General features: G+C 35.1%; 1 protein-coding gene across 8 annotated transcripts in view; it reads left to right on the forward strand.

Annotated features, from left to right (window-relative positions):
- Positions 1-93: 93 nt before the first annotated feature.
- Positions 94-24,886, forward strand: part of Fmr1 (FMRP translational regulator 1) — a 36,520-nt gene continuing 11,727 nt past the window's right edge. For 2 of the 8 annotated variants that reach the window (XM_031363278.1, XM_031363297.1), the window contains exons 1-12: positions 96-438; positions 9,101-9,153; positions 12,106-12,199; positions 14,954-15,025; positions 15,430-15,578; positions 16,884-16,977; positions 17,064-17,180; positions 19,224-19,394; positions 19,507-19,585; positions 22,690-22,799; positions 24,130-24,261; positions 24,749-24,811. In XM_031363278.1, coding sequence (XP_031219138.1) covers positions 388-438; positions 9,101-9,153; positions 12,106-12,199; positions 14,954-15,025; positions 15,430-15,578; positions 16,884-16,977; positions 17,064-17,180; positions 19,224-19,394; positions 19,507-19,585; positions 22,690-22,799; positions 24,130-24,261; positions 24,749-24,811 — 1,185 coding nt within the window. In that variant the 5' untranslated portion in view covers positions 96-387. Of the gene's footprint in view, positions 439-9,100; positions 9,154-11,527; positions 11,636-12,105; positions 12,200-14,953; positions 15,026-15,429; positions 15,579-16,883; positions 16,978-17,063; positions 17,181-19,223; positions 19,395-19,506; positions 19,586-22,689; positions 22,800-24,129; positions 24,262-24,748; positions 24,812-24,886 lie in introns of all 8 variants that reach the window. The other 6 variants (XM_031363304.1, XM_031363314.1, XM_031363331.1 and 3 more) reach the window with 5 other exon arrangements.

The raw sequence follows: 24,886 nt of genomic DNA on the forward strand, positions 1-24,886 counted from the left end.
CGGTACCCAGGACGGCGCATGCTCGGGCTCGGCTGCCCAGGAGGAGGCAAGGGCGGAGCGGGGAGGGCGGGGCCGGGGGAGGGGCCGAGCCGGTCACGTGACCGCGGTTGCCTGTTTACAGGAGGCGCGGCAGAACCCTGGGCCTCAGTCTGGCAGGCGCTGGGGAGCGTTTCGGTTTCACTTCCGGTGAGGGGCCGCGCCTGAGAGGGCGGGCAGTGAAGCCAACGGACGGCGAGCGCGGGCGGTGGCAGTGACGGCGGCGCCGCTGCCGGGGGGCGTGCGGTAACGCGGCGGCGGCGGTGGCGGCGGCGGCGGCGGCGGCTGGGCTTCGAGCGCCTGCAGCCCACCTCTCGGAGGCGGGCTCACGGCGCGAGGACGGACGAGAAGATGGAGGAGCTGGTGGTGGAAGTGCGGGGCTCCAATGGCGCTTTCTACAAGGTAACCGGCTACCGGACAGGCCCGCTCCTCGGCCTCCGTCCCTCCCTTGTGTCCAGGGCGGCGGGCGGGCCCCTCCGCCGCGTCGGGAGCAGCCGGCTGTCGGTTAGGAGGGAGCGGCGGAGTCGGGGCCTAGAGCCCGCCTTAGCGCTCCGACTCCCGCCTGAGGCCCCAGCGCCCGGCGGAACACGAAAGGAGCGCGGGGAGCTTAGGGCGCTTGAGCGGCCGAGTTCGGTCAGCGAAGCGGGAATGCGACGACGGGGTTCCGGCCGGAGGGCCGGTGCGGCGTGAAGTGGCGACAGCGGCTTAGTCCTGCTTTCCCAAATAATCCTCTCCCAGTGGGTTCGGGGCCTGACACGCGGGGAGCCGTGAGGGATCCGGGGGCGTCTCAGCCCGGCCGCCTCCTGCCCTGCCTGACGCCCGTTAGGAGTCTCGGGCTCCCGGTTTTCGGCCCACAGTGCAGACTTTGGAGAGCTCCCCTGTTCTAGGCGAGGGGTGTGGAGGGAGTAGTAAGAAGCGGTCGGCAGCCCGGAATCACAATGGCAACTGCTCCTTAGTGGCCTCTTTGTGAATTTCGAAGGACGGTTTTAGACCTAAAAGTTTCTGAAAGGCCATAACATCCGAGAGAGCCGTTTAAAACACTAGCCAAAGCCGATATCCACGGCCTCCTAGGCTCTTTATAGCTGGGAGAAATTCAGGGATAAGCATATCGCGGGTTCTAAAAATATTACCAAGTCTGCTTATTTTAAATTTTCCTTTGTGTTTAAGTTCTCAAGGATCCGAATTTGTGCCACAGAACTTCAGGAAATTAACGAGGACTGTAGGATTGCTATTGAATTTTTACCAGGACGGTTTGCAATGTTTGTTCTGTGCACTGAAGTGCATAAACTTGAGTATATTCGCTTTGACTTTTGCGGTGTTGCAGTGGCTATATTCTTGAGGTTTTAAATAGGCACTCATTGAGCTTGAGAGTTTTTTATATCATTGAATATCAGGTATATTCGTATATTTTTAAAGGAACCTTAAAATGTATTTACTGTGGCGTGATTCTTGATACTACATACATGTAGATCTAGAAATATTATAAATTCTACTTTTTTGAATGTTTATAAGCTCTGTAAGGCCCCACCTCACTAGAATATTTTAGTAACAGAAGGTGCACATGGAAGGAAGCATGGAAAATAGCTTTTGCCATTGTCCAACACTTTTAAGTTTATTGTAGAATAACTTGGACATTTCAAATGGGACATACTAGGCTAAACTCAGGAAAGTGACCTTAGAAAATTAAGACATTTAGCAGAAGATAAATTTAGTGAATGAGGGAAATTTGTAAAATATTAATTTGTACTAAAAATACCCTTTTGTTGTTGTATAGGAGACAACACAACATTTATGTTACTTATTTTACCAGTACAGTTTTTTTCAATTTGCTGTAATAAAAAAAATGTTCCAGTTAGTTTTTGTTAGCTTGCATTAGAAGGTTTCTAGGTTCTAGCAACAGTTCAGTTGCTAGAGTTGGGGCACTGAGACACAGATGAGCAAGGGATAATAGTTAAGTAGTATTTTTGTTCATCTCTAATACCAGCTTAGATTTGAGTCCACTGTTAGTGGCTTTTAATGAAGTTGGCTTGCCATTGAGGGCAAGTAGCATATCCTACTCTTGAAGGATTTATTGGCTCCAGTAATTTTGCTTGAAAACTAACTGGAATATTTTTTAAAAGTGCTCTGTTTGCACTATTAATCCCCTTGCTTTTTTTCTTGGCTTTGTTTTTCAACAACTTCTTAAATTGAAGATGAAGAAAAATAGGTTATGAATTCTCCTTTGATTCCCTGGGGGGACGTGTAGTAAATTTTTAAAATGTATGCTAAAGAATTGCTCTTGTGTTTAAGTTCGGTTTTGGTATTTTTGTTTTGTTTGTTTGTTTGTTTGCTTGTTTCAACTGGTCTATAAGACTATCCTGAAAGAGGTTTAAATTTTACATCACTTAGAATATTGACTGTAAACAGGGAAAATAAAGTGGAAGCATGCTGAGTCGTCTTCTGGTGAAATTAATGACAAAGATGAGAAGTAAAGACCATTATGGACTTTACTTCTGGGGATCTTGTTCATTAAATTGGTAGAAATAAAAATTTAAATCTAAGTAAGTCAAATTCAATATAATTGAATTCAGTCTTTGACTTGCTTACTAGAACTACTGTATTGTAAAGGATAGTTCTACATCCCCTGAGCACATATAAGTTTGCAGAATAACTATATAAAACACATACTAGGAGTGATTTGATTCTTTCTCTGAAAGAACACTAAAATGAAGATTTCAAATTCACAAATCATGCTTCTGGCATGGTAACGGCCAACCAGTTCTAATTTGGATCTTTTTCTTTTGGTGTTTAATTTTTAAAACTATTAGATTTATTTGTGACTATGTGAGGGTGAGTGGATGCTTATTTACATCCTATGCCACACTTGTCAGAGGATGAATTTCAGGAGTTGTCTGTCTCCACCATGTGGCTACTGGGGATGGAAGTCAAGTCTGCGAGCCTTTATCTGCTGAGCCACCTCAAGACCTGGCTCTTCTTTAAGTGTTTAAGTTTTAAAATTTGAAAGTTAGCCTTAGCACTCACCAGGGCTTCTATTTTTAAGCTTTGTTTTTTTTTCTTTAACCTGGAAAAAGTTGGTCACACGTACTAGTTTTTGAGCCCTTCAGCCATGTTATATTTAAAATCTGAAGAAACTTTGATTTGTATCTCACATGATCTTTAAAAAGCATTGCTTAAACCAGTAATGTTGCAAAACACTGCTATACATCTTTATTCAAGGTACATCTGCCCCATGTAGTTTTTTTGTGTATTACAGTTTGGGTATGTTGAAAATGATAATGTGTTAACTTCATTTTGATATAGAATGTGTGCCATTCAGATGTGAGAGTACTCAATATGTATATGTTTTATATTCTAGTATCAAAAGTAGTAAACCATGTTAGAGACATACAAAACTTTTAAATTTCAAACTATAATGGCTAATATAATTATTATGTGTAATGATGCAAATTCACAAATATATTGTCATCTTAGTTTTAAGCTCAGTATCTGAGAATAGACTCCCATTAGCTGAATATTGTTACCATTTATAGTAGTTCATTAATATACAACAAGATACAGTCAAGAGGATTTTTAATGCCAGGTTTGGTGGATCACACCTATAATCCTAACACCTGGGAGGCAGAGTCTAATGGATATCTGAGTTCCGGGGTTACATAGTGAGACCCTATCTTTAAAAGCGGGGGTGGGGGGGTAGGGGACTGGGAGGAGAAAGAGCTTACAAAGTCTTCCGTGCCCAACCTATATATCATTTTAGCTACATTGGCTTGAAGAAGCAAATGTTTTACCACAAAATTTCACAAGCTTTAGAAATTTATAAACCTACATAAAATTTAAGTAAACTCACATTCATGGTTTTCTCTGAAATCCAGCAATCTTCTAGTAAGGGTGTTAATTTATATGTTAAAGAAATGAATGTTGTAAATTACCACATTTTATCCTCCCAAATCTACATACCCTTTGTAAAATTTAGTGTCTTTGTGAATGCAATACCTCACCTTGGAAATGTGCGATTCCAGTTCTATACTCATGTATTCTGATAACCTCAAAATTACTAATTTTGTATAAAATTTTGTGCAGTGTAGTACTTGGGAGTTCAGATTCTGGCCCACTCTGGGAGGTGGTTGGGATCATGTAATAGTAACCAAGTGTACAGTCTTAGATGATACTTTGCCTCTGTTAACTTCCTCCCACTGTTTTAATTTATATAAGGGATGTAGATATGAAGAGAGATGAGGTAAATAATTACTAATGCTTGTCAGGGTGCTGAAAGTTTTGGATCTGGGATTTGAAATCAGACTTTTGACAATGAGATGATAAAATTCAGCTTGAAGAAATAAAATAGATTACATTTGTTGCCCACTTTTCAATTTCATTATAATCTTTGCTTGTGTTTGTTACTATGACATTGCCTTAGCATCCCATAACTACAGTTGTTGTGTAATCTTTTTTAACTGTGTACACAAAGATGTCATTAATCTCCAGTTTATGTATCAGTATTCTTTTTTATTAACCCTTCTGGTTTGAAATATTTTCTTATTTCTTTTTTTAAAGATTTATTATTATAATTAAGTACACTGTAGCTGTCTTTAGACGCACCAGAAGAGGGCATTAGATCTCATTACAGATGGTTGTAAGCCACCATGTAGTTGCTGGGATTTGAATTCAGGCCCTCCGGTACAGCAGTCAGTGCTCTTACCCACTGAGCCATCTCGCCAGCCCCCAATAATTTCTTATTAAGGAAAGATAAGGTTACAAATCTTTGACTCTGCTGTGAAGCTTGCTTTTGTTAGTTTCCCTAGGAACTCACTAAACCTGAAAAACTGTAACATATGATAATATATGAATAGTAAATAAACATCGGAAACAAGTCAATGGATACTGTTTTCTTTGTACCTGTTGTCTTTAGTCAGAGTGAATCATATTTTTCTTAGAATTTATGGAAGAGCTGTTGTTGTTTTATTGTTCATTCTTTTATATTGCTAGGGCCTACATGTGAAGTAGGGAGAATAAAAATTCACTGTATATGTGAAACCTTGGGTTTGAATTGTACATCTTATATGTCCCTGTAATTTATCTCTAGGAGGAAAGTTTTAATTTATTTTATATGTGTGAGTGTTTTACCTACATGTATGTCTGTGTACCAAGGAAGAGGGTATCAGGTCTCCTGGGGATACAGATTGTTGTGAGCCAGAATGTAGGATAAGTTTTCTAACCCCTAGTTTGATATCTTAAAACTTAAGATATGTGAAGAAGTCATAATAGAAGAATAAAAGTTTACCCAAATAGACTGTACTTTATGTCCTTTGCACCAATTTAATAAAGCAGCATTTGCATTAGATAGTTCTGGTCATTATATATCCTCAGGACTATGACTTGTCATTAAATGGGAGGATGATATGATGACTTAAAATTTCTGTTTTTCCCCTGGTGAACAACCTTAGTGTGTTTTGGTCACTGCTTTTTTTTTTTTTTTTTTTAATCACTTTTTTCAAACCCAATCTTTGTTTTTTCCTTTCCAGGGTGAAAGTAACCATTATTATTTAGTAATTTTCTAGGACTATCCCTTTCTTGTTCTATCTTACTGTTTGTTCGTTTGTTTGTTTGTTTGTTTTGGTTTTTTCGAGACAGGGTTTCTCTGTGTAGCCCTGCCTGTCCTGGAACTCTGTAGACCAGGCTGACCTCGAACTCAGAAATCTGCCTGCCTCTGCCTCCCAAGTGCTGGGATTAAAGGCGTGTGCCCCTGCTGCCCGGCTTCTATCTTACTTTTTAAGCCTTTATGTGATTGTTAAGACTTTTATTTAGTTTCTTAAATAGCAGTCTTTGGGTCTGTTTTGATTATGAGTGGATAAGTCTCATCTATCCTTAGGAAAACATTAGCACTATTGAGTGACTGACATCCTGTGGAGAACTGTAATCTTTAGTCATGCCCTTAAGACCTTCTGGTTTGATAGCCCCATTAAAGCTTTTTATAAAGTACAGAGGGAGAATTTAACATTCTGAAATACAAAGGCATTTATAGTTCTGTACCTTTTATGAAAAATACATATATATGTATATATATGTATATATATATATATATATATATATATGTATATAGTTACGTTACAACTTTAAAAGGCTAGTCTAGGTCCCTAGTTTAAAAAATGAGGAGGAATCTGAGGTTCCCAAATTCTGCGGCTATTATGTGATAGAGCCAAGATTTTAGAGCCTATATTTAATTCATAACAAAATCCAACCTCTATGTTCTCTGATCCCATTAATAGCCCTACCTGTCAGATACAGTGAAGTTCTTTGGGCATTCATCTAATCTGCCTTTGAATATATCACAGAAATCTTCCCAGCCTGTTGTTTTTACAAACATCAACTTAGCATGATAGGAAAGAATCATAGCAAAATGAAGTTTTTCAAGTTGGTAGATGAGGTGGTAGCTCTCTACAGAACCTTGTGAATGAGTCAGGAGAGAGAGAGTTTTTAAAAAGCATATTGGAAGAAGTATGATGAGAACACATAGGAAGATATGAAACCTGTGGGGAAGGTTTACTGAAAGACTTTACGAACTGACAGGATGTCTTGTCCTTACTGTGTGTGCAGAGCAGAGTCCACAGATGAGATTCTTTTATTTACTTAGTAAAGCAGTAACCAGAAGGTATTGAATGCCTTCTATATCAGTTACTATGCAAACAGTGACTAAAATGACTGATTTTGAAACAATCATGCAAATATCTATACATAGATAAGCCTCATTAACTCAGAGGCAGTGGCTCTCTTGGATGTGATGATTACTCAAACTATTTCTGACACTTTTCATCCAAAATTATATTCTAGGACTGTGAAAGCATTTCTTTTTGCCTCTTTTATTTTTTGGCTTTTTTTTGTTCTCTCTCTCTCTCTCTCTCTCTCTCTCTCTCTCTCTCTCTCTCTCTCTCTCCCTCCCTCCCTCTTTCTCTTTTTAGTTAGTTATAGCATTTACAGCTCTCCTTTGAAAGAACACTTCATTTTTAGGAAATAGGCAAATGTACTGAGTGCATATGATTAAACTAGATAATAATTTAGGCAAGTAGGGAGAAGTAAGAATACAGCCTTAGAGTCATAAGACTAAGGCTGACTTTTATGGTTAGTTTGAAAACTCTTAACATTTGTAAATGTTTTACATCAATAGGGTATTCTACAACAGCCACTGATCTATACATGGCTCCTGAACACTCAAAATGTGACAGGTGAATGGGTGACTGAATTTAATTGTAATTAATTTTAATGTAAATAGCCATAGGCCACTTCTTGTTACCACAGACAATGAAAACAGCAAAGACCAGCTTTTTGAAAGACTTTGGTTTACAAAGGACAACTTTCCACCCAGCTGTACCAAAGTTCAGTTTACTGACTAAGAGTTTAACTTTTTCAGTATATAATGTCCTGTAAAGAACTAATGCTGTTTTGTATGCTGTTATGCTGTTGCCAAGGCATGCAGACATCATACAACTTTCAAAGAGGACAAGGACAGAAGTAGTTACCTTTTCATTTTCTTAGTAAATGAAGGATAATGGAAGTCTTGATTTTAGTTGGCAGTCTAAAAATCTCCCCAGAAATACATTATTAGCTTGGTATTAGCTATTGTCTGAGGACAAAAGACATCTTCCCGTTCTCCATAATTTTATTCTATAGTATATAAAACCAAGATCCTGAGTGAACAGTTCTCATAACTTTTAGTTCAAAATGAGGTACATTTGTTGTTGAATAGGACAGTCTCTTAACACACTGGACATATGCTTGCTTATGAAATAGGGTATATTCTAAAGTATCAGAATAATATTAAACCAAAGTTCAAATACACTGTAAGATTTTTGATAATGTAAATCTATCTGGGAAATAAGCAACATCAGATGGATGGGAAGAAAATTTGGATTCATCATCATTTAAACCTGTAAATATAAGGAAGAATATATTGTTGTGCTTGCTCCCTGCAGCTTATGGCCTCATAGTCCATATTCCTGGTGTTTGAAGTCTCCATCGTATCGTTGGCTTCACATCATCATTTAGGGGCTCCCAATAAGGACTTGATCCTTGATACACATATCACTTGCCAGGCCTTCAATGTTTCTTTTGCAATTTAGGTGGGACTTTCCATAATTTTTATTATACATGTAAAAACTGGTGAATCACCAAGGTGTGCTGCCAGTGCCATATTGCTGAAATGAGTCCTGGGGAAATAACTTTGTTTGTCACTAGTTTGAGCAGGGTTTCCCTGGTGCTGCTGTCTTCTCAAAGGAACATTTATTGCTTGAGTTGTAGAGATAGAGACATCCATCTAAACACCGACACACATACATACATCATGGGTTTAAAATTCTCTTCTTTGTTCTGTCTCAGCTTTCTTATTGATTTTTTTTTTTAACAATCTTAAGCTTCTTTCTGTTGTCTGTTTTTATACTCTTGACTCTCCATCCTCTACTGCCTTTGGCTAGATTGTCCTTATAGTTTAAGGATCAGTAGAAACTTCACCTTTCCAGTATATCTTCCCTTTTCAAAGTAACAACAGTACCAAAAACCAGACCAGATCTAGGAGCGGAGCATCTTAGGCAGCAGTCTACTTAGTAGATGTTCATTGAATTCATTCTAAGTACTTTCAAGATAATAGTGCATAAACTAAATTTAACTTAGTTGTAGTTTCTATCTGAATTGAAACCTAAAAAGCAAATAGAAGATAGGTAAGTGAAAAGAGTGAATGACAATAGAGCACTTAAGGATAAGTTACAGGCTTATCTTTACAGCATATGGTTCTAGAATATGTTTCTTAATTTTTAATAATGTAGCCTAAGTGTACCTCCAACTTCATACTCAACACTGAATTGTAATGGCCAGTGTAGCTATCTCTTGGAGATGCTAAACTCTGAGATAATTTTCCTTATTTAGTATTGTAATTATTTGTATTCCTAAAGCCTAATATATAGTACCTAGCAAAATAGATAAGGTGAAGAAGGGGACATCAGAAACTAATTTGCAATCAAAGATCCATTTTATTCTTAAATAGCTCTAAAAAGTTAATTTATTGTGGTTTTTCTTGCAGGCATTTGTAAAAGATGTCCATGAAGATTCTATAACAGTTGCTTTTGAAAACAAGTAAGTTTCTCACTATATAGTCTTAATGTTGAAGACTTTTAATGGTTTGGGCCAATTCCTTTTTTCCTTATTTTTTAAATTGAAGTCTGATTTGAGTGGTTTTTTTCCTATTACGAAACAAAGTTCCCAGAGAGCTCAGTATTAAATCAATGGAAGGCCCTCTTTTGCTGATGATTGACTTCAGAGGTCCTTACTATATAATCTTGATCCATAAGTCCATTTGATTATGAAAACAAAAGGTACGGTCTTCTCAATGAGCTGAAAGTTTAAATAATTTGTAATTTTATTAAAAGTTGAAAATGTGGAAACTTATGGATGTTTACAATAAAATTGATTGTAGGCTTTTTAGTAATTTTTTTTTAATTATATAGTTTATTTTACCAGAAGAAAATTGTTTCTTCATTAGGTTATTTTTATTTTTTCTTATATTTTTAATCAGTAATAATGACAGGTAATCTTTACTGCTTTTTGTTTCTAGATCATAAAGCAGTACTTAAAGTTCTAGGAATATGGGCTGTATGAAAAAGTCAATCTAAGGCAATCTGAAAATCTGTAGATTAAAAAAGTATAGTGATTGCTTATACTTGTTAGGGATGTGTGAGAAAGGTCATAACTAAAGTATAAAATACTTCCTGTTGTGGAGATAAAAACATACTGCAATTGTATATTATCTGAGAACATACTACACAGTATTGAATTTGTGAATTACGTGCTTTATCAATTATATCTCAGTAAATCTCCCAAACTGCAGTCTGACACAGAGCTACTGAGCACTAAAAATAAGTACCTTCCTTCTAAAATATTAAGAATAGACCTGCAATTCACTGCCTAGAAAAATCTGAAATTAGACCGTAAGCTTAAATTCTTTAAGCTATCAGTAGGACAAAGTAGTAACCTTTGATGTCTGATACACATTTAGAAGGATATAGATGAAAGGACTAACAGAATATTAAATCCTATTTCATGCTCCAGACTAATAATGTTAGTCTACAAGTTTAAATAATAGAATATCTTTGCCTGAATATGTAAAGACAAAAGTTCCATAATTGCCTCTTTACTTTTTTAAGTATCCATCATTAAACAATAGACAACTATCATATCATATCTCTATTTAAAGTATCGTGGGTAATTTGAGGGATAATCGTTTTTGTATTTAAACTATTATTTTTACTTTAATTATATTCATGAATCTATATCCGTGTGTGAGTATGTGCAACAAGAGTGCAGATATTAATGGAGGCTAGAGGCATCAACTCTCTGGAGCTGGAGTAAGAGGCAGTTGTAAGTTGCCCAACAAGGAGGCTGAGAACAAACTAAAAGGTTCGCTGTAGGGATTTTTTAATGGCTAAGCCATGCTTGTAACTTTGTTGCAATTATATTTTTATCTGCTTATTTCCTTCACTAGTAAAACACTGTTTTCAAAAATGGGCATTTTGATTCAACTCTTAGTTTCTCCTGTGAACTATATTAAGCAGAATCTTTGTTCTATGTGTGCTTCTTTTTTTGGCTTCCATCTAAAAAGGGGGTGATGGAAGAGAAAGATTCATCAGAAATACATGAAAGAAAAGAATAGGATCCTTTCATTTAGAAAGAATAGCTTAGTTATTAGGGTTCTTAGTTTTTAACTTTCTGTATTTAACATCATTGAATCTGTACTTAAAGAGTTAAAGTTATTGTCACTTCTTTGGAACCAAGAAATTTATATTTTGCATTGTATGCCTCACAAGTGAAATGTACCTGACAGTTTGTAACATGTTAAAAGTCACCAGTTATCAGTGGGTATAAAATAGCCATTCTGCTTTATTTTAATCATACTCTTTTCAAATGTATTCATAAGACACGAGGAGAGTCAGTCTAATTTTACTACTCAACAATTTCTACAAATTCTAGCTTATTGTCCTCTTGTGCAATAGTTCTTTGTAAGCAGAAAGAAAAAAAAGACAAATAACTATTCTTCAATAGTGTTTTATTAAAATATTCTGTATCAAAATATGGACATTTTATGAAACTAGAAAGATTACTCAGCGGTTAAGGATACTTGCTATTCTTAAAAAGGACCAATATTCAGTTCTTGGCACCTGAAACTCTAGTTCCAGGCTGTCTGATACTCTCTTCTGGCCTCTGTCCATGCACATTCATAGACACACAGGCACAGAAGTTTTTGCATAGAACAGATCTGTTTTCTTAATGGAAAAAGTGACAGCTCTAAGTGATTAAATCATCTGGTGTCCTTATAAAATTTGTTACTTAGTATTTTATGTCTTTGTAAGTAAAAAAATATGGTGTTTTAAAACTATTCAATATTTTAAATTAAGAAATTAGACAATTTAATTGAAGTCCTGTAGGCTGTCTCCATTGGGTTTCTATGGTTTAGGAGATCCCCCACCAACCCAGTCCATGCTGATACATCGGTAGATCAGCATCCAGCTACCTATGGCAAGAATTGACTACCTCGTGGGATCTAAAATTTAAAGGGGGACAAGTGAGTTGAGAATTGCTAATGTGCTGACTGCCATTTTGCTTTGGGAAGTAGAGGATAGTTACTGTGGTTGATGGAATGTACTCAGAATTATTTTGCAAGTAGAATTATGTTGATGATAATACTAACAATTGTCAATACTAATTTAAGCATCAAAGGAATTACTGTTGAAGACTTGGGTATTAAAAGTCTCAGAGTTAAAATTATTAGAAGAAAAACCTTTTGAGTAATAGTTTTGATCTGTTGTCTTTAGAAAAACTGTGTGGAAACCCAGGTTGCTATGCTGCATGTAGACGTCGTTAAAATGTCTATACATTACCATTGTGCACACTCAGCAAAAACTGGCCATTTGAAGGCATTTGCTTCTTTAAACCAAGAAAGAGTCACGCTTAACCAAAGTTAGTTGCAGCATGCTCGCTATTTGCACTAAACACCAAAAGCTTGTCAAATAATGATATTTTGTTTATTTGCAGCTGGCAGCCAGAGAGACAGATTCCATTCCATGATGTGAGATTCCCACCACCTGTAGGTTATAATAAAGATATAAATGAAAGTGATGAAGTTGAGGTAAGTTCCCCAAGCCGTAAAATAACCAAGGACTGAGGGCATCTGTGTAATTTTCTTTGACTTTTAAAATATACCTTGCTTTTAACAGTATTTAAACTACCTTGAGTATTAAAAGTTGAAATGGACTTTAGTTAATGATTTGCAATGTTGTATGGTTACTTATATTTGGCTATTCAGCCACAACTCAGGAAATACCTTGTTATTATTCCAAATTCCTTTACCTCATTAGTATACCCTTGCCCCATCTCTAAATCTTTGTGTAGGTACTACTTTTAATATTTGTTACTATTCTATTCACTTTTCAGCAAAATGAATTTGGAAAGATAGTATTACAAAGGAAAGTACTAATTCTAACAAAGCATGAATATGATATTATATGCCTATGATCTCGGCCCTTATGAGGTGGGGGTTGGAGGATCAGGAATTCATAGTTCATCGTTGGCTACATAGCAAGTTAGAGGCCAGTTCTTCATACATGAGAGCCTTACCTCTAAAAGAAATGTTTTTTTGTTTGTTTGTTTGTTTCAAGACAGGGTTTCTTTGGGTAGCCCTGGCTGTCCTGGAACTCACTCTGTAGACCAGGCTGGCCTTGAACTCAGAAATCCACCTGCCTCTGCCTCCCAAGTGCTGGGATTAAAGGCATGTGCCACAACCACCCAGCTTAAAAGAAATTTTTTTAAGAATTCTAGACTCAGTTGTGGTGGCACATGGCCTTTAAATCCAGCACTCAGGAAACAGGCATGTGGACCTCATGAGTTCGAGTCCCACCAGGTCTATGGTACTAAGTTCTAGGACAACCAAGTCTACATAAAGAGATCCTGTTTCAAAAAGCAACAACAACAACAAAAAAAAACCAAAAAACAAAAATAATTTTATTTAATAGACTAGTAATCTAAAATTTGTTTTAGTAGCAGTAGTAGTAGTAGTGGTGGTGGTAGTAGTAGTAGTAGTAGTAGTAGTAGTAGTAGTAGTAGTAGTAGTAGTAGTGAATCTTTCATATATATATTTTGTAAACCTGTATCTTTTATATCACATATATAGCCCAAATGTCCTTTTCTAGAGCATACTGTAAACTACCTGCTCGTCTACCATTGAGCTCTTGGAATAAAAGGTGCTGTTGAAACTTTATCAGAACCATTGTATTTGTGATCCTTTACTCATTGAAAATTGGTTTTGTGTTATACTTTGGCCTTATAGTCTTATTTATCTTACCATTTTGTAGTCTTTTTTACCTCCTACTTCCCAAGCCTCATTTTGAGGTCTTTTTTAAAATGCATTATTTTTTTTATAGTTTCATGCTTATTTGTAGTATGAAGAAAGCAAATAAATAGGTACTTGTTAGAGGTAAGCGATGTGAAGTTAAGTTCTTAAATGCTAATTTTCTGCTCGGGCTATCAGGTACATTAAAGTGATCTTCCTTTGATGAGGTTACATTCTAGCTAGAATAGCTAATATTATGACAGGTGAAAATTATATGAAGGAAGAGAAAGCTGAATGGAAGATAATACAGGAACAACAATGGTATTTCAGAGTCTACTTGGAGGTCTCTGAATGTTCAAACCTATGTTCTTTTCTCTACAATTTAAATGAGGAATAACATTATTTATTAGCCTAAAACTATAGTGTATTCTGGGTTTGTCTTTGCAAGAGATCTTAATTGTAAATACAGATGTTATCTAAACCTCTACAGGCCTTTAAGCTGCTGATATGGCTCAGTAGGTACAGGTACTTGTTCCCAGGGCTGATGATCTGAGTTAGATCCCTAGAACTGGCATGGTAGAAGGAGAAACCAGACACCTGGGGAGTGTCCTCTGACCTCTACCTCAACATGTGCACTCATAACATTACCAAGTGAATACATGTGTTTATTCTTTTTAAAAAAAACTCTCTGGTATCTCCTTCCCTGTGGGCTTCTTGCTGTATGAAAGCAAAGGCCAGTTTATGTGTTTGTTTCTATGGCAAGACTTTGGAGAGGTAAAGAAAACCATTTTGTTTTTTTCAACTTAGTTGCATGACAGTTACAGCCCAATGAGCTGCATCCTAAAACTTACCTCAGAAGCTAGTGAGATGGCACAGCAGAACGTGGCACTTAAGTTCTATTAATACTTATTTGTTAGTGTCGTCACAAAAGATTGCATGCTACACATTGCAAATGAACTTGAAGTGGTTTCCTAAGAGATAATTATTAGAGCTGTGTATGAATGCCAGCAAAGTGATATTCAGAAGATTGCCAGACTAGATTTGTCCTTTTTCATGCAGAGGAGGAACCAGAAAAGCAGAGTAGCCTTCAGAGATGAAGGCCAGGACCCTAGTAAGCCAGAGTGATCAGTGAACTTACCTGCTTAGTGTACAGGAAGTTGTTACCTTTGTCTGTAACTTTGGATTGGTTTTTCTTGTTATAATAAAATAAAATGATGCTTACATAATTTCAGATACATTTTTGTAGATCATTGAATACCTACAGAAGAAAATCTAGTCATGTTATGGATATCAGCTTTTCTCAAGTGTCAAGAGTACTAAGTAGTACTGACATAGATGAGAGAAGTAAGCAAAGTGCTTTTAACCGTGAGTTCTCAACTTGTTTCCAATTATGGATTTTTGTCTAAGTCAACATAAATGTACAGTTTGGTTGAAATCATATGGCATACGATTTCAAAGATACATATGGACTTTGAAAGATTTCCTCAATGTCTAATGTCTGCTACTTCTGAATTATGTTAATCATAAATATTCTGTTTTATAATTTTTATGTAGGTTTATTCCAGAGCAAATGAAAAAGAACCTTGCTGTTGGTGGTTAGCTAAAGTGAGGATGATAAAGGGTGAGGTAGGAAAATCCATATTTGTTCATACTATTTACATTTTCTAAACCCACATTTTAATTTTGGTGTCTATTTTTAATTACTGCCTAACTTTTAAGTCATTGTATAAAAATGTTTTCATTTAAGTTTACTATATGCTTGCTATATGTTTCTGTTGATTAAAGTCTCCCCCCAAGAGTTTATATTTTAAAATGATAGGAGCTGGGCATGGTGATCCATTCCCTTAATTCCAGCACTAACTGGCTGAGTCACAAAGATCAGGGTTCAAAGCCATCCCTGGCTATATAGTGAGTACTAGGCTAGTCTGGGCTATTATGAGTTCCTGTCTCAAAAAAAAAAATAGTAAGAGTTATATCGGTTTCCTTTCTTTTAAAAATATGGCTAAGAATGACTTGTTTATTTCTCTCAGTTTTATGTGATAGAATATGCAGCATGTGATGCTACATATAATGAAATTGTCACAATTGAGCGTCTACGATCTGTTAATCCCAACAAACCTGCTACAAAAGATACTTTCCATAAAATCAAGCTGGAAGTGCCAGAAGATTTACGACAAATGTAAGTTGATATACAAAAAAATGCTATATGAAAAAATGTTGGGAACATGCAAGGGTGTGTAGTTTTACAAATATACATTTATATATATATATACATATGCACATATAAATTAAAATATGTGCAGGTTACTAATTCAGAATGTAAAATTTAAAATAATACATTTTATATCTTTGGCAAAAATAGGTTGGTTACAGTAGTGAAGGAAAAAATTTGTTTTTTCCTAGTTATATAATCAAGCAAGTCCTGTATTTGTTTAAACTTACTTGATATATGGCTAAAGTGTGTAAATCTACACTGAATTCTCTAAGCAAAGATTTTTTTCATAAACTTTTAAGATTTTGAAAATGATAATTCTATTAAAAGTCACATTATACACTACAAAGTTTTCTCTTGATGCTTTCACTTTTAGATAAAATATTTTCAGAAAAAATACGTACTAAGTTAGAGCTGAAGAGGCTTGGAAAAGCCTTGTCTCTAATCTTTTATCTAGAATGATGTTAAAAACTTCAGATGAAAGTAATTTTTAAAGGTACAGTAAGTCTGATGTGGACTACTACCCTAGATAAATGTCACATTATAGTTCAGAATACATAGAAATTCTATTTTTATTTCTAGAGATGATCTATGCAAGTAATTTCTATGTTTTTTTTTCATCTCTATTTCAACAGACATAGCTGCTCTTCTTAAAAAGAGAAAGGAGAGAATTCAGTTACCCTGTAGCTTATCTCTATAATTCTTCAGTTTGCCCACAGAAAACATTGACATGTATAAAGAAAATCAAGAACTATACAGAAAAAAGTGATTCCCATAAATGTGGCTTCTTCCACAATCTAACCCTAATATCAATTCCTTAAGAGCGTAACTGTTTAGCCAGATGTGGTACATGCCTGTTGTCTCAACACTCAGGAGGTAGAGGCCAGCCTCAGTTGTGTAATTGAGTTTAAGACTAACCTAAGATAACATCATGCATGTGCACACACAGAAACACATGGGTAAATAAATGTTTAAAATAATAGCTAGAAGGACACAGGAGATTGAGGTGACGTAGATGCAGTGTTCATGAATAAAATTTTCTAAAAAATAAAAAATGTTTTAATTAGCTGCTGTTTTTACCCTTTATTGTGTCAAATGTTTGCTTTATTTCACAGATTTACAGTAAAAGAACATAACTTGTAAATAGAGCTAGCATTTTACATAAAAGAAATTTAGTATAAATCCTTAGTTTTTAGTATAATTCTGTCTGCATAAATTTGTGCTAGTGATTGGTGATCATTCATGTTAATGATGAATATGTTTTATTTCTAGGTGTGCCAAAGAATCGGCACATAAGGATTTTAAAAAGGCAGTTGGTGCCTTCTCTGTAACTTATGAACCAGAAAATTATCAGTTGGTAATTTTGGTGAGTGTTTTTTAATTATCTGGTTTGGTTTATTTCATCTGGGGCATTTGCTTTGGTAACATTGTTGCTAACTTTAAATCACTCAGTCCATCAATGAAGTCACCTCAAAGCGAGCCCACATGTTGATTGACATGCACTTTCGAAGTCTGCGTACCAAGTTGTCTCTTATACTGAGAAATGAAGAAGCCAGTAAACAACTGGAGGTATGTTCCTTTCCCTGGCACTGTTGGTAAGGCTGTCCAGAAATAACTATATGGTTCTCAAATTCAAGTATGGACAGCTTGTTTTACTATTTCCTGTTTTCCTCTAGTTTGGAAATTTAAATTGTACAAAGTAGAAGGATACTAAAATTTTCGTGCCTGATTTTTGAAATTACACAGCAATCATATATTTTAAGGAAATTTTGAACATTTCATTTTTACCAATAGTTTGTCAAAACTGCTATAAAGTGAGACAATGCTTCTTCTATGTAACATGTTCTCGTTAAAGTACTAGAGAGTATTTAAATATCTAATCTTATTCCTTTCATTATGTATGTTTATCTCTGTTTAAAAGGGTATAGAACTTCTTCATTCTAATTGGTTGTCACTCTTTAAAACTCCTGTCTTCAGATTCCTGCCAGAGGCTATTTCCCTAACTTACTATTTCGTCTCTTAAGGTGCATTTTATCTACTTTTATTAATTCTCCAATAATTGCTATCACCATGCATTTATTTTCATTGATAACTATCTAGTACTTCCATTCATTACCATAGAAACTAAATGGGTTTTGTTTTAATGTTACCAACTCAAGTAGATTACTGTCAATTTGAAGAGTCCCTCATCATTATTCATTTCGTTAGGGGGAATCATCAGTTGATATAGCAAAAGAAAAGGGGAGTTTCAAATTGCAGTTTAAGAAAAAAGATAGTCAAGATTGTGAAAATTGCCCCTTTCCAACTTGGTGTGTGATGAAAAAGAAAAATTCACTTTTGTTTGCCAAATGGCAGTTGAAGTCTTTTTGATTAGTTTTTTTCTCTCATTCTTTATTGATGCCCCCCCCATGTTCACACTTCTGTGGTTTAGTGGTTTTCTCATAACTTTTAGGCCACAACAGCCTTCTTAATTTCATTGTGAGTATTATGAACATGTACTCATATATCTCTTCTTAAACATCTAATTCTTCTTGAATGTTCTTTGCCATACCTTTGGTTTACATGTATCCATGAATTATCAATGGGAAGAATGAACCAGGGTAATGAATCAAGATCCAAAAACGTGACTTCTTGGAAAATCTTCGAAGATTTCATATACTTTACTACCATTACCTTTAAAAGCAACTATTGTTCTTTTAAAATTGCTTATGTTAGATACATTTATTCATTCAAATTATCTGGTGTGTTGAATAATGATAAACTATGTGCATGTCTATTTTCTTTACTACTAATATTAAAGAAGTTCATAAATCCTTATAAGAAATACCCATTTTCAACATGAGCCACTAATATGTTTGGTTTTCATTAATGGCATGCTAGAACTAAACTTTCAGTTTTGATATGCTTCTTAAAGACAGTGATTATCCACATAATGTGGGGTGTCATTTGAACTTAGTTTTGTCATTGCTGAATATTTTAAATTATTCATCAAGCTTTTGTAGATTCAGATCACAAAGTCTAACAGACTCTGAACATATGAGTAATACAAAATTGAGATTTCTGTATTCTGGGAGTGTTCACTTAACTGCTAAACCACAAAGTTTTAGGAATTTTTTTTCCTTGGGTTTGGGGAGAGGAGGTGTTGTCTTAATGCCACATTTCAGCCGAAGGATGTTTAGATCCACCATACCTGGTAATATATTATGAAAATGGCACCATTTCTGGAAAAAGTACTTATTATATATCCATAATATGTGCATTGAATAAATTTTATTAAAGGTGGTATTTTTAATTGTTACTTAAATTGAATTGAGTCTGTCAGGCCTAGTGAGCTGTTCTTAATTGGGAATATTTTGTCTGCTTCTTAATTATTACATTGTGGATATCATTGAATAACAAAGGCAGCCTTGCAAATAGGTTTGCAAACATAACCTTGAATAACTGTCAATAAACTCTTTTCTGTTAACACCAAAAAAAAAAATTACTTTTTCTACTATGACAATTTATATAGGACCCTGATATATAGGGTCAAGGTAATTTACATGGCTGACCTAAATGAAATTGTCTTAATCATTGATAAAACATGTTAATCAGTTGTGCATTTCTCTTCAGAGTTCAAGGCAGCTTGCTTCAAGATTTCATGAGCAGTTTATCGTACGAGAAGATCTGATGGGTCTAGCTATTGGTACTCATGGTGCTAATATTCAGCAAGCTAGAAAAGTACCTGGTGTCACTGCTATTGATTTAGATGAGGATACCTGCACATTTCATATTTATGGAGAGGTATATTTTTCACCATATAATCCAATTGCCCCCCTCAGAGAAGCAAACAAATAGTATTTCAAATGCCAAATCTTTTGTTTTGATACTATACCCACTCACCCTTCTTTATTAGGATCAAGATGCAGTGAAAAAGGCTAGAAGCTTCCTGGAATTTGCTGAAGATGTCATACAAGTTCCACGAAACTTAGTTGGTAAGTCAAAAATATTTAACTATTGATATACACCACAAAAAAACAAAATTCTAGTACACAACTCCTATACTAGTTAAATCTCTTTTCATCACTGAAAAGTGCAATCTGATTGAATCAGTCTTTGAGATGTAGCCTGTTCTTACAGTGTATAGAAAATATATACTCAAAGATTATATTTTCAGAAGATACACAAGAAATACTTTGTTAGTTCAGACTTATAAATGCCTGAAAGGATAATTTTTACTTAGCCTCCTCAAGGCATTTTTTTTATCATAGCATTGGATATTTTTTCCAAAATGACTAAAAATTGATGCTTTTATAGTTTGGTGATATTTGATAAAATGATAGCATTCAAGTCAGTTATCGCTGGGTTCAAAATCTGGATATGTCTAGCTTAGACATAGTAAGTTTGAAAGATAAATTAACACCAAATGTCCTTAGATTTTATGGAGTCAGTAGTAGCTCCTTATAAATTGATAAATACTATTTCCTAATCATCACTGTGATAGGTGTTAGTATAGGAACTTTTCACTAGCATTCTCAGATTATTTAGTTGTCTTTAGTAGAACAAACTAAAACCAAGTATAGGTTTATTTTTTTAAATGTGTTAAATTTATAAATGAATTTGGAGCATATTGCTTCTTAATCCTCTTGTATAAGTATAAAGTGAACAAACTTCCTATGTAGTTTATGTATATGGCTTAAAACATTCATAGGCTACATTTTGTCAAAATTGTAATCATCTTCCAGTGTCATTTGAAATTACTAGTAGTAGCCCAGCATTCAGGAGACAGAGGCACAAAGATCACAAATTCAAGGATAGCATGATGTAGGGATAGCAAGATCCTGACTCCAAAAAAGTGTCCAAGAGTCATGGTATTTTTCACCATTAATAAAAAGAACTTGAAGATAAAGAACAAATGCTAATGAAATTAGTTTACATATAAGCTACAACACAAGAATGTGAATGTAGTGTTACCAACACACATACCAGATGTATAGAAGATACATACACAGCACAGGATGAACTGATGATTATGGTCGAACCATGATGTCCATTAAAATTGATTTTGATAGTGCTATAGTAGGTGAAAATGTTTATATATATTTGATACCTTTGTGACTTTGGGTAACTGACTTAGCTCTTGAGAGAAGAGTTCTTTTACTTCACTTAACATATATATTAAGGTGGTAATTCAAGATCTAGATGCTTAATGTGGTGTTGTCATGTGTAGTACCAAGCACACTTCTGAGCACAGAAGGAAACTCCCATGTTCTCTTTTGTTTATTCATAACTTCTTCATTTCATTACAGCAGATTTATAGTAAATTGTTCTGTTGGAATTTGGAAGTAACTGCAATATACAAGTAAATTAGATTCGATTAGATTACCAAAGAAGAAAGAGAGTATGCCTATAGTCTTGCATTAAGTGTAGAGGATATTTAAAGTTACTTTACACCAGAAAGCCCATTTCAGTCAATCAGTCCAATTGAGTTTTCTTTAGTTTATACTTAGTAAAACAGGAGAATTCTGGGTTGGTAAGGCATCCTGCAACACTAGGAATACTGGGCTTGTTCAGAAATCAGTTTTTGTTAGGTTTGCTGGGCAGAAGTTCAGGGTGATGTCTTAATCGCTATTGAGTTTTCTCAAGTCTTATCTACTGATTGATTACCTATTTCTCACAAGCCCCCTTCAGTATATACACCAATTTATCTTAAAAATTTGCATCTTCTATCTACACTTTGACATTGAGTTTGTTTAGACGAAGTACTTTGGATAGTTAGGATATTTATTAATAGAAACATGCTAAAATCCCACTTTTCTTTATGCTAATTTACACCTTTATTAAAATCAACTTTCATGAATATGTAAGGATTTTGCAGAAAAACAAACAAACTGGGAATACTCCAGGTAGGTTTTTTTGTACGTACTTGCATTTCATTTGAAGAAGAGTAGAGCAGAAATAATAAGATTTTAGATTAGAAATCCTAGTTTAGTGGCATGAGTTTTGTTTTCTACCACTGACCAGACCAAAGAGCTCAAGGTGGAAGAGTAAGGAAGCCACACATAACAATAATGTCAAAACTGGGGCTCTCATTATAAGAACTATGAATCCTTCTGCAAGACCTTTTGCTAGTAATTTGTAATAGCTAGGAAGCAACTTTTCCCTTTTCACCAATTTGCCTCCAGTGAGGAAGCAAAATAAACATAATAGCAGCATTTCACCCATGGCTTATATAAGTGCTTTAAGTTCCCCCTTAGAATCTGGTTTGCCTCATGTGTAGGTTTCTAGAATTAATAGTGCTTAATTTGTAAATTCTTGCTTTACACTAATTTATGGTGATGGCTATGAAAGCAGCCATGTCCTAGTTTTATATATAACTGAATTTTATACAGTGAGGCAAACAATCAGTTGCTATTTATTACTACTACTAGATCTTTCTGAATTTCAACAGATGTTACTAAAGAATATGAATAAGCCTTTTCATTGTAATTTTTGAGTTATCTGAAAGTGTGCTTTACCTATGAATATGCTACTCTGTATTCTGTTAGTAACATTGGTCTGAAGAATTTTTGTTCCTTTTAGATATTTAGATAGCTTTCTAAGCTCCTTTGAAACTTAAGAGCATCATTTGCAAATGTGCCATACATAATTCTAAAAATAGTTCCTATGTATAAATGAGGAAATATGAATCAGAGCTAGATGAGAATTAAAATTGTCAAATAAGCAAATACATTTATTATCCTTCTTTTTCTTACTTTTGTAGAGCCTTACAGATTACTAAATACCACAGTGCCAGTGAGTTTAAAGTATACACTCTCATGTGAGATAAGGGGGTTCTCTTTGAATTACCTTTAAAATTTCAAAATTACCCAATCAGTTCACAATTATTAATCAGCTGTGGTACCTGACCAAACAAATATAAATAATAACCTAATCAATGAGACGAATTTATAATTAAACTATCTTTTTAAAAAGCTTCTGTTTTGAATCTTATAATCCAGTATGTATATGTATATGAATGTGTAAGATAGTTTATAGTGGAATGTGCTTGTACGATTTGAGTGATGTCTTAGAACCAAACATGAATTATTTATTTTAGGCAAAGTAATAGGAAAAAATGGAAAGCTGATTCAAGAGATCGTGGATAAGTCAGGAGTTGTGAGGGTGAGGATTGAGGCTGAAAATGAGAAAAGTGTCCCACAAGAAGAGGTATGTAATAGTGCTTATTTTTCTGGTTTGTCCTAGAGGAAAGAGTTTTGTTTATCTCAATTTTTTTTAACATATTAATACAAAGGCTTTCGGTCTTGCATGCATATAATATTTTTTTCTTTTTGTGATACTCAGGATCAAATCCAGGACTTTGAACCTACTGGGCATGTACTCTACTATTGATAATTGTTCTGATTATTGGACATGCTTAATACTATGGATACTAGACTATCTGTTTTGGTTTTTAGGCTTGGTTTTTGGTTTTTCAAGAGAGAGTTCCTCTGTGTGTCCCTGGCTATCCTGAAACTTGCTCTGTAGACCGGGCCGACCTTGAACTCAGAGATCTGCCTGCCTCTGCCTCACGAGTTCTGGGACTAAGAGTGTGCACCACCATCCAGTGACTATATGTTTTCTAATGCTGGGCTTTAGATAAGTAAATTTAACCTGTATTTGTCTTCATTTTTTGATCTTATAATGGGTAGTTATGAATTTACTACTATAAAGTATTATTTGTAATAGCGCTTTGTTCACTTGTTCAGCCATTAATGACAAAAAGCATACATAGACAACCTTTATAAATGCTTTTGTTTGAGTGTTAATATAAGTAAGTTCATTCTGTGTGTACTTTTTCTGCATATAAGACAACATCCCCCAACAAGACTTAAAACTCTCAGTCCTATCTACCTGGACATAAGCTTATTGGTGTAACCTTTTAAGTATTTGTATCGAGTGGACAGCATAATCCTTGATACAATTGTATTCTCAAGATACTGTCAATGCACAAGCTTATAATTTTCACGTTAACTAGCTGTCTTTTGTGAAAGATGATTTTAATTAAAGTTAAATCTTTTTAGTGTTTTTTAAGGTTTATTTTTATTCAGTAAAGTTTGTGTATGTGAGTGTTGGGGAGAAGGGGTAGGGAGAGGAACTCAGTTGTGAGCTGCCTGACACTGTTGCTAGAAACCAAACTTGGTTCCACTGCAAGAATAGTACATGCTCTTAAAGAGCCTCTACCTAAAGCCATCTCTCTCTAACCCCTGATTTGGTTTTTAATTGCATAATTTTTATGCCCTATAATTTTATATGTCAAAACACTTTAGAGTAATCTATAGTCTTAACCATCATTGTTAATGGGAAAAGATTAAACTTTAAACATTCTTCCTAATATGTTGAATTTTTTATAAATAATTAAAATTTTATAAATATAAAAAATACCAAATTTTTTTATAAATAATTAAATGGCTATGCTTAACAAAAAATGTCATTGACATGGTAATAGAACTAAATACTCATAAAATTGGAACTTTTTTGTGTTTTGTTTTTTATCAAGGAAATTATGCCACCAAGTTCTCTACCTTCCAATAATTCAAGGGTTGGACCTAATTCCTCTGAAGAAAAGAAACATTTAGATGCAAAGGAAAACACCCATTTTTCTCAACCTAACAGTACAAAAGTCCAGAGGGTAAGAATTTGTCACCTCTAACCACACTAAAAGTACTTTCTCTGGCGCAGACTCCACATTTGATATTTGGGCTCTTTCCTCTGGTTAGATTTTTAGGCTACTCTTACTCCATGCTTTCACATAGGTTCGGTACCATATGAGATTACAAAACAAAGTAATACATATTTTTTTCAATTTATTCACAGTGACAAATCTTAAGCTGTAAACCTAATGGGGTCGCTTTTTTTCTTTTGAGGGTGGACTTTTTTTTTCATGCTATAACTCCTTAAATTTTGCAGGTGTTGTAACTCAAATTGTACCTTCTATTAGATATGTTAGTTACTTCTTAAAGCCATAGTTTAGAAGCTGAAACTGATTTCACTATTTGAACTAACCTAACTATTTAGAAATGCATTTAGAAGTCCTGCAGTAAAAGTCCTGCGTTCAGGCTTCTGTGTATCGTTCATTATAGTTAATCACATCACTTGCATTCCTTATACTGCTTTAGGTGTTAGTGGTTTCATCAATTGTAGCAGGGGGACCCCAGAAACCTGAACCCAAGACTTGGCAGGTAGGAAACCATTCCTTGAAAAATACATTTAAAGTTGATATTTTAATGTTTATTCCCCTTGTTAAGAAAGACTAC

Source organism: Mastomys coucha, chromosome X (genome assembly GCF_008632895.1).
Source record: "Mastomys coucha isolate ucsf_1 chromosome X, UCSF_Mcou_1, whole genome shotgun sequence".
Lineage (NCBI taxonomy): Eukaryota > Metazoa > Chordata > Mammalia > Rodentia > Muridae > Mastomys > Mastomys coucha.